The sequence below is a fragment of the Trichechus manatus genome, unplaced genomic scaffold (assembly GCF_000243295.1).
Source record: "Trichechus manatus latirostris isolate Lorelei unplaced genomic scaffold, TriManLat1.0 scaffold00096, whole genome shotgun sequence".
NCBI lineage: Eukaryota > Metazoa > Chordata > Mammalia > Sirenia > Trichechidae > Trichechus > Trichechus manatus.
Genome location: NW_004444032.1, coordinates 7,956,452 through 7,967,308, shown reverse-complemented (window position 1 = coordinate 7,967,308; position 10,857 = coordinate 7,956,452). Strand labels below are relative to the sequence as shown.

General features: G+C 36.6%; 1 protein-coding gene across 1 annotated transcript in view; it reads left to right on the top strand.

Moving 5' to 3' along the window:
- Window positions 1–60: 60 nt before the first annotated feature.
- The window catches only part of LOC101353072 (B cell receptor associated protein 29), a 71,755-nt gene continuing 60,958 nt past the window's right edge, over window positions 61–10,857 (top strand). Inside the window, exons 1-3 of the mRNA XM_023737050.1 lie at window positions 61–97; window positions 600–707; window positions 3,788–3,888. Coding sequence (XP_023592818.1) covers window positions 616–707; window positions 3,788–3,888 — 193 coding nt within the window. The 5' untranslated portion in view covers window positions 61–97; window positions 600–615. The remainder of the gene's footprint in view (window positions 98–599; window positions 708–3,787; window positions 3,889–10,857) is intronic.

Below are 10,857 nucleotides of genomic sequence, written 5' to 3'. Positions count from 1 at the left end.
GGGGCTGCCCCTCCCCCACCCCCGCGCCTCGGCGTCTGACGTCCGGCGCATCGGCCGCCGCGGAGCAGCGCCGGCAGCGGGGCTGGCTGCGGACGTGGTAAGGCTGGGCGAGACCTCGGGCCGTGGGCCCCGAGTCAGCGGAACTCTGCGGGAGCCTTGGGCCGCACAGAACCCCACTCGTTTCCTCCCGCCTGGCGGGGTCGAGTCCCTCTCCTCTGCTAGATAACCATCGGGAGCTGGCCCTCCCCCGACGCCTCTGCGGAAGGCCCTTGGCGTCTACGGGGGGGCGAAAGGGCCCCAAGACGTCGGGCGTTAGGGGAGGGAGGCGTTAGGCTGCGGTCGCCGCAAAGCTGGCCGACAAGGAAGTCCTAGGTCCCCTGAGCCTTTTAAGTTTAGCACTGCTAGCGGGATAGGTGGAGACAGGGCTTCCCGGCCCACCCTTAACCCTTCCCTTCACTTCCCGCCCTGGGTTACTGCCAGGCGTCTCCACCTAGGGGAAAGTGGGCGTGGTAAACCCCCAGGACAAAAACCTTGGGCCCCCAGTGCCTTTAACCCAGTTTTCTTTGAAAAGCGTCAAAGTAAAAGAACTGTTTATTTAGGTGTGAAGAGAACAAAATGACAGTCCAATGGGTGGCAGTTGCAACCTTTCTTTATGCTGAAATAGGACTCATTTTAATCTTCTGTCTCCCCTTTATTCCTCCTCAGAGGTAGGAAACCTTCAACTCGTTACAATAATATTTTATTAGCTGCTTTAGACTGCTTAGTATGATAGAGAAAAAGTTTCCTTAAGATTTAGTAAGTTTTGACAGCTGATTACATAAAAGGTGCTCTTAAAAATTAACTAATTAGCAAACAAATTAGGTAATATATGATGACAATACTAAAGTATCATTTTAGGTTAAACTTTTTAGTATATATGCAAGCGATTAACTTTTTTTCCTTTTTGAAAGGTAGATGAACTAGTTCTTTTGGTTCTGTTGGTTACAGATATAACACAGCAATGGTTATACTTTAAACACCTGTCTGGTCACCCTTGTTTTATTCCCCTACATTGGGGCAGTGAACTAAGTGTAAACAGATAAATTATGTTTATATAAAGTACAGGATGGTTGTAAAAAATGTTTCATTGGGGATAGTGAAGTGGCAACTTAGAAACTTAAGCTAATGAATGGTTCTTAGTTTGGGGTTCATGTAACCAAGAAGTATTTTCATTAATGTTTAATGGTAATTTTACTACTTTTTATTCCACACAGAATTAATGAATGTATGTGAAAAGTGCTGAATATGAAAAATACCAGAACCACGAATTAGCGTTAGTTCCTTGGTAAAGAATCTTCTGAGTACTAAATATTTCCATCCAAGCATTGACTCACTTTACCCCTGTACCAAACTCATTGCCGTCCAGCCGATTCCAACTCATAGAGATCCTATAGAACAAGGTAGAACTGCCCCCAAAGGGTTTCCAAGGAGCGGCTGGTGGATACCAACTGCGGACCTTTTTTGTTAGCAGCCTTGTAGCTCTTAACCACTATTAGCAGTTCAGTTTTAGATCCAGAAATTTGATAGGATGAATGGTGAAATATACGTGTAATGAAAAAGTTACAAAACATTAGTACATTCTCATAGGATAAAGGAAAGTTGTTTATAAATGAAGATTCTTGAGATAACCCACTAAAGCGTAGTAAATGGAAGAGACTTAGCAAAGTTTTACATTGGCACAAGGTCCAGATAGTCTTTCACAACTCTTTACTTACTCCTTAAGCTACCTGGACTTCTATTCATTTCTGCCTTTATCTATATCATCACTTTTTTTCATCCCTACCAAAGAAAGAAATTGAATCATAGGGTAAGAAGGGTCCTTAGAGATTATTTTATCCAACCCACTCATTTCCTAGATGAGATTACTGAGACTCAGAGAAGGGACGTGCCCCAAATAAGGTCACCCAGCTGGTCAGTGGCAGATTCAAGATAAGTCTAGAACTCCTTCCTCTCTTGCTGATTTTTGGAACCCTCAAAAATATTCGGCTTTGCTTTTCATTAATATTTACAACAATAAAATTCTAAATTCAAGAGAAATTTATAAACATCTGATTTAAAAATAAGATATTACAAAAAATATCTTTGCTTGATTGGTCTTTTCTCCATCAGAAGGATCAAAAAATTATGGATCAGACTTTTTCTTCCTGCAAAATGTGTTTTACCTGTCCTGGTCAGTTAAACTATTTGATAGATGTGTGTATATGTACACACCATGCGTAAATATACGCTTGTGTACAAAATAAGAAAATTTATATGTGCACACATTCATGTTTAAAATATGTCCTTCTTGTATGTGTGTGTGCACACATCTTTTTATTTTTTTATACGCATATCGCCATTATACGCATATCGCCTGGGTTTATATCCCAACTCTGCAAGTTGCTAACTGTGTGAACTTGGGAAAGTTACGTATCTTCTCAGCACCAGTTTCCCTATCTGTAAAATGAAGATAATACTAGTGTCTTCCTGCTATGGTAGTTGTTAGGATTAAATGTGCTAAATCATGTAAAAGAGCTTAGAACAATAAAACAGTAAGAACTCAATAAATATTAGCTATTATTAACCCTTCACTGAATTGAATCTTATTGTAAACTGTTAGTTATTGTCTCTGGGTGGGGGTCTCTTTTGTGTTCCCTTTTATTTGATCCTTGAAAAAATAAGTGAATTTACCCTTAGATCAAGGCATTACACTTACACTATCTTTTTAAAGATAAAACTTTTGTGATGTAGAATTTTAATAACTCCTTGTATAAAATGCTCGGAATTGGAAACACAGGGACAAAAGGAACTGCTTCATCTGTCAGTCTCCTTCTCCCCACCAACTTCAAGTTATCACAGAGTTGATTTCAAAACATTAGTTAATAATTTATCAACTTTAATTTGTTTAAATTAAATTTTAAAAAAATATTTCAGAGCTTATAAGTAAATTTAAGTGCTTATTACTGTTATATGTCTTCTTTGGACTAGTTAACATGTTATTCATTTAAAATGCCCTTGTGTTTTTTCCAGATGTGTGATGCCCTACCCTGTCACTCTTTCCCATTTATAACTCTACAACTCATGCTTTCTTACCTCTTTGTCTTTGCTTACACTGTTGCATCCATCTAGACTGTTTCCTTGTTTCATTTCCTCTATGTTCAAATCCTGATCTTAGTGGTGTATGCATTTGTAAAAATTCATCAAGCTACATATTTAAGATTGTTGCACTTTACTGCATATATGTAATACTTTAATAATTTTTTTTTAATTCTCTGGTGGTGAAAGTATAGAAACTCTTTAATTGCTGTAAATGTTAAAAATGTACCATATAAAAATACATAGAGAAGAAAATTGGGCATGCCACCCCTAAAATGTTACTAGTTGTTAGACCAATAGATCTTTGTTATTTCTTAGGGAATAAATCTTTTCTAGGGAAAAGATATAAAGTGATAGTTTCTATCAATAATATAATATTTTAATATTAAAATTTCTTTTTAAGGCTTTGATCATATATATTTTCTTTAAAAATTATTTTTATCTCAGAATATTTAAGCCACCGGACAGAAGATAATCAAATGTCGATTATTATTAAATTTGAAAGACTTGTTCTTTATTTCATGAGATATCCTTATGTGGGAATTTAAAAATTAAATTTCTGTAATTCTTTTCACTCACTACAGAATTACCAAAATGTTAATTCAGTATTTAGTAAATATTACAGAAACTTCATTTGATTTTTTACATCTGTTGTAATTGTATTGCTTTACAGATGGCAGAAGATTTTTTCATTTCACGTCTGGGGTAAAATTGCAACTTTTTGGAACAAGGCTTTCCTTACTATTATAGTCCTATTAATTGTTCTGTTTCTAGGTAAGTACTAGATTCCTCCTTTGAATAAGCATAACTCCAGGTTGTCTTCACGGATTCATTGGTTTTTAATTAATTAAGTTAATGTTATTGAAATACAGTTGACTCTACATACATTGATACTATACAGAGGAGATATTGATGTATTGATCCACAGTTGATAGATATTACTGTTCTCTATGGACCAGTACAAGTTTCATTAAAGTACAGTGGTTCTTAACCTCTTTTAGCTTGTATAGATGCCTTTTTAGTATCTTATGAAAGCTATGGAATCTCTCACCTTAGTAAAAGATGCTGTATATCCACACGCACACAGAATGATGAGGGTATTCACAAGACTTCAGAGCCCACCCACGGAATGCAGGTTGAGGACTACTGGATTGATAGGTGAGTGTAGGACCTTTAAAGGCAGGCAGATATACACTGGGCCCTCTAAGTCACGATTTTTCCACCTCAGGATAGGAGTAATAACACCTACTTCACTGAGTTGTTTTAAGGTTTGAATGCAGTAATGGATTAAAATGTGTACCCCAGTTCTTCGAGTTACCAGATATACTGTTAGTAATCACTATATTTTTTTTAAAAGTAGCTGAATTCAGAGAAATTAAATGACTTAACTAAGATCACCAGCTACTTCTTGGCACTTCTGCTTTTGGTACACATTCCAGAGTATGTTTTCCCTCAGAAGTCCCTCAGAATTGTTACGTTGTGGGTTAAATAGGTTTTACAGGAGCCAACTTGGGACCATGACCACCTGGGACCATAACACTACTTTGTGGGGAAATGTATTCTGTGTTCCAAACCGCTAATCTCTCAAATGGAATCTTCTTTGTAAAACTGGGAACATCTGATGTGAGAGGATGTGAGTATTGTGAAAAACAGCAAAGTTATTGCATTATGATATGTTCAGATGTTTGTGTCTCCTTCCAAAATGTCAGTGATATTTTTCTCATGGTACATTATTGCTAATGTTATAGATTGACTCTCCAGCCATGTAAGAAGTCACAATAAAAGAGTAAAGAACAATTAGGAAAACAGATCCCAACTCTGCCACAGGCTAGTTAAATGACCTTTGAAATGGCATTTCATTTTTCTAAATTTGGTTTATTCATCTGTAAAATAAAGAGAGAGAAAGAAATAATCTCTGCAGAGTCTACTAGCTCTAGAATACTATTGTGATCTTCTAATTCTAAAATTACCAGAATTTCTACTGAAAGCTGTCACTTACCCATTTAAGGGAAGGGAGCTGTAGTCAAGGTTCTTTTGGTTACATATATCAGAAACCAATTTGATCTGGCTTGAGCCAAGGGAAGGAAGGAAGCCAAATTCTAGGCGGGGACTAGGATAGAAATTAAGTGTCCTTTTTTTGTACCTGCAATTTTTCCTTGTGTCTGCTTCATTCTTCTTTATCTCTGCCTTAGTCATCTAGTGCTGCTATAACTGAAATACCACGAGTGGATGGCTTTAACAAAGAGAAGTTTATTTCCTCACAGTAAAGTAGGCTGAAAATCCAAATTCAGGGTGTCAGCTCCAGGGGAAGGCTTTCTCTCTCCATTGACCTTCTTATCCATGTTCCCCCAGACTAGGAACTTCGCACAGGGACCCTGGGTCCAAAGGATGCACTCTGCACCTGGCACTGCTTTCTTGGTGGTATGAGGTCCCCCTGTCTCTCTGCCCACTTCTGTCTTTTATATCTCAAGAGATTGCCTCAGGACACAATCGAATCTTGTAGATTGAGTCCTGCCTCACTAATACAACTGCCACCCATCCTCCCTTATTAACATCACAGAGGCAGGATTTACAACATATAGGAAAGTCACACAATACTGGGAATCATGGCCCAGCCAAATTGATACATACGCTTTGGGGAGCCATAATTCAATCCATGACAATCTCTACAGACTCATACTGTATCCCTACCAGCTGCCAGGTATTATAGCTCCAGTCATTCACAAGGACTAAATAGCCATATCCGAACCCCAATTCCAAGTAACATTTGTAAAATACATGACAGCAGTAGCATGAAGGATAGAGTGAGTAAATGAAATTATACTAATGAAAAGTTCTTCCATTTTATGTTAAGTGATCCAATAAAAGTAAACTATGATAAGTTAAAGATACATATCATAATCAATACAGCAGCTACTAAAAAAAATGTACAAAGAGCTAGAGCTAAGAATATCATAGAGAAATTAGAAAGCAATACTAAAAATTATTGGATTAACCCACAAGATGGCAGAAAAGTAGGAACAGAGGGAAAAAAACATATGGGACATAGACCAAAGCTCCATCATAGCAATAATTGTTTAAATATTTAATTATGTCATAAATAAATGGGACTAAACACTCCAATTAAAAGGGCAAGCTTGTCAGGCTGGATGAAAAAGCAAAACGCAACTACATACTAAATACAAGAGATATGCTTTAAAGATAAAGACACAGAGAGGTTGAAAGTAAAAAGATGAGAAAAGATACACTAAACAAGCAGTAGTAAGTATAAAAAAGCCAGTGTGGCTTATGTTAAGATCGTACAAAGTAAACTATAAAACAAAGAGTATTACTAGTGCTAAACAGGGATATAATAAAAGGGTCAGTTCATCAGGAAGACAATCGTAAGTGTACATGTACCTGATAACAGAACTTCAAAATACATTAAGCAAAAACTTTTAAAAATAAAAGGAGAAATATATAGATCCACAATCATGATTAGAGATTTTAACACCTCTCTCTCAAAAATTGATGGAACAATTACCACCAAAAAGTAAGCAAACAGACATTTTTAGAACACTTATTCAACAAACATGGAGTGTATATTTTATAATATATATTATACACTGTATTCTGTTCATCAAGTTTATACAATATTCTGGGCCATAAAACAAGTCTCAGTAAATTACAAAGAATTAGAAACATACAGACTATGTAAAGTAGAAATAACAGGTATCTGGAAAACTCAGATATTCAAAACTGTACAGCATACTTGTCAATAACCTGTGGAGCAAAGAAGAAATCACAAGGAAAATATTTTTAAAAACTTTTTTTAGAATGAGCACATTAGGTTTGATGTAATCACTTTTTTTAATTGTTGTAAATATATATAATACAGCATTTGCCAGTTCAACATTTTTCAGGTGTACAATTTAATGATGTCAGTTTTATTAATCATGTCCAGCCATCACCCATATAGAGAATATTTTTAACTGAATGATGATAAAAATACAACGTATCCAAATTTGTGGACTGCCACTAAAACAGTTTAGAGGAAAAAAGGTTTAAAACCAGTTATCTAAGTTTCCACCTAAAGAATATTAATTCATTGATTTTTTAAAAAAATCTATTAGCAAATTAGGATCAAAGGTAACTTCTTTCTGGTGAGTGACATCTACAAAAAACCTCGAGCCATCATCAAATTAAATATTGAAAGCTTCCCCCATGAGACTGGTACAAGGTAAGGATATTTGTTCCCACTATTTTTACTCAATTAAATAATAGTTGTCCTAACCAGGATAATAATAAGTCAAGAAACAGAAGTAAAAGACATAAAGATTGCAAAGAAGGAAGTAAAGCTGCCCTTATTTGCAAAAGAAATGGTTGTTTATGTAGAAAATCCTAAATTATCTATTTGAAAAACCACTATGACAAAGAAATGAATATAGCAGGGTCATGAAGTACAAGGGTCAGTATATAAAAATTAATTATTATACTACTAGGAGCAAACAATTGGAAACAAATTTTTTTCAATTCCTTTTATAGGAACACCAAGAAGCTTAAAAACCTTAGAAGTAAGCTTAATAAAAGAAAACCTAAATAAATGAAGATATTTTCATCATCTAGAAGACTCTGTTATTACAGTGCCTATTCCTGGAAATTTATCTATGAATTGAATGTAGTCCCAGTCAAAATCCTAAAGGCATTTCTATAGAAATTGACCAGTTGCTTTTAAAATTTTGCAGTGGAGAAATCTGGTGGTCACCATCTTAACCAGGCAGTCAAATTTAGCATTACCAAGTATGAGACAAGCTAAATTATACAGCATCACCCATGAAGAATTCTTGCCAAAGTGTTTGACCTGATCCAATGAAACCTTTATGCATAACTTCTAGTTTTCTGAAAATACCGGTTAGAGGAACACATTAAACTATGCCACAGTCAGACAAATGTAGAATATGAACTCTATGAAACAGAGTGGCTCAATGGTTAAGCGCTTAGCTGCTAACCTAAAGGTCAGTGTTTGAACCCCCCAGCTGCTCCATGGGAGGAAAGACCTGATGATCTGCTCTAGTAAAGATTACAGCCTAGGAAACCCTGTGGAGCAGTTCTACTCTGTCCTATAGAGTCGCTGTGAGTCAGAATCGACTCGATGGTACACAACAACAGCAGTAAAACAATTGGCCTGGTCACTTTAGTCAATGTCTTTAAAAAAATTAAAGTTCTGTATTAAAAGAGATTAAAGAAATATACAGTAGTCATTGAATTATATTCAATAAATGGCCATTAGTTAGTTCACGGTTTGAAAAAAATTTATAAAAAGCATTTGTAGACAAATGAAATAGACAACCCAATTAAAAGATGTGCAAAGGATCTGCATACACATTTCTCCAAAGAAAATACGGAGCCCTGGTAGCATAGTTGTTAAGAGTTCAGCTGCTAACCAAATCATTAGCCAAAAGAGAAATGCAAATCAAAACCATAACCACTTCACACCCATTAGGATAGCTGTAATCAAAAAGACAAGTAATAACAAGGGTTGGCAAGAATGTAGAGAAATTGGAATCCTCATACACTGCTGGTGGGAATGTAAAATGGTACAGCTCCTTTGGAAAACAGTTAGGCAATTCCTCAAAAAGTTACCATAACGACCCAGCAATTGCACTCGTAGGTATATACCAAGGGAAATTAAAATGTATGTGCACGCAAAAACTTGTACACGCGTTCATAGCATTATTCATAATAGCCAAAAAATAGAAACAACCTAAATTTCCCTTAGTTGATAAATGTATAAACAGAATGGGCTATATCCTTGCAATTGAACGTGACTGAGTCATAAAAAAGAATGAAGTACTGATACATGCTACACTGTGGGTGAACCTTGGAAACATTATGCTAAGATAAAGAAGCGAGACAAAAGGCCATATGCTGTATGATTTCCATTGATTTTGAAATGTCCAGAATAGGCAAGTCCATAGAGACAAAAAGTACTTGCTCATACCTCCATTAGTCTTTGAGACATCTAAGGCAAATACCTTCCCTAGGACATACCACAATTCAGTGATCAAAAGTACACTAAATATGGATGCTAATGAAGTGAAATTGTTCCCACATGCTCTCCTGAACCTGAGATGTAAACTAGAACTGAAAGCACTAAAGGAGCAGCTTTCTGAACATTTCCAGTAGCGAATGCTATCCACGTGCCAATGGGAGTAGTGTATTCCACTACAGGTCAAATCCCATCTTATCAAGCCTATGCTAGTGGAAATCTCAGTGTAGCCACATATTTCTAAAATCTCACCAGTGACCCAGTAATTTAAAGCAATGTAGATAAAGTGCTAGGACAGTAAGAGAAATAGAACAGCCTTTTGAGTTTTATTGTAATGTGATATGACCCACAGTTATTGTTGAGTTTTAGTCAGTGTTAGGGATTGTTGTTGTTGCCGTTGAGTTGCTTCATTGTTAGTTGTTGAACTCATTTTAGGGATAGAAAGAGTAAAATTAATAGTTTGCAGTGTAGCTAGAGATGAGATCTGTACAGTAATGGTAAGTGCTAGATGAATGGTGCAAACTAAGATTGCTGTAGTAATTTGGCATGTACCTCTAGTATCCATTTACAGAGCATGATACCTTCCCAGGTATTCAAAGAAAACCGCTACCTAAAATCCATTGAGACACCTGGTGGCTCAGTGGTTAAAGCACTGGACTGCTAACCTAAAGGTCAGTAGTTCCAAACCACCGCAGCTCCTCAGGAGAAAGATGTGGCAGTCTGCTTCCATAAAGATTTACAGCCTTGGCACGAATTAAAAAAAAAAAAAAAAACAGAAGATAACAAATGTTGGAGAGGCTGCGGGGAGATTGGAACTCTTATGCATTGCTGGTTGGAATGCAAAATGGTACAACCCTTTTGGAAAACGATCTGGCGCTTCCTTTAAAAGCTAGAAATAGAAATACCATATGATCTAGCAATCCCATTCCTAGGAATATATCCTAGAGAAATAAGAGGCGTCACACGAATAGACATGTGCACACCCATGTTAATTGCAGCATTGTTCACAATAGCAAAAAGATGGAAACAACCTAAGTGCCCATCAACAGAGGAATGGATAAACAAACTGTGGTACATATACACAATGGAATACTGTGCAATGATAAAGAACAATGATGAATCTTCGAAACATCTCACAACATGGGTGAATCTGGAGGGCATTATGCTGAGTGAAATAATGTAATCACAAAAGGACAAATATTGTATGAGACCACCACTATAAAAACTCATGAACAGGTTAACACAAAAATAAAGTCTTTGATGGTTACGAGGGAGGGGAGGGGTAGGGAAGAAAAAACACTAAATAGACAATAGATAAGTGGTAGCTTTGGTGAAGGGTAAGACAGTACACGATACAGGGGAAGCCAACACAACTTGACCAAGGCAAGGTCATAGAGGCTTCATAGACAGATACAAAAAAAAAAAAAAAAAAAAAGGGTTTACTGCCTTGGAAACTCTGGGGTCACTGAGTCAGAATTGACTTCCATGGCAGTAGGTTTTAGTATGTAAAGTCCAATATCAAAAAGTTAGCTCAGTGATTCTAAAAACGCTTCCAGTTTTTAAGAATAATTTTATAGTCTTAAAAACCAAAAGTAGGATCTTAGGGGCAACATGGCGGTCTAGGCAGAAGCACCACGCCGTCCCTCCACAACAAAGATCCGAAAAACTAAGCCAAACAGAGAATCAACAATCCTGAAACCCTAGAACATCAAATG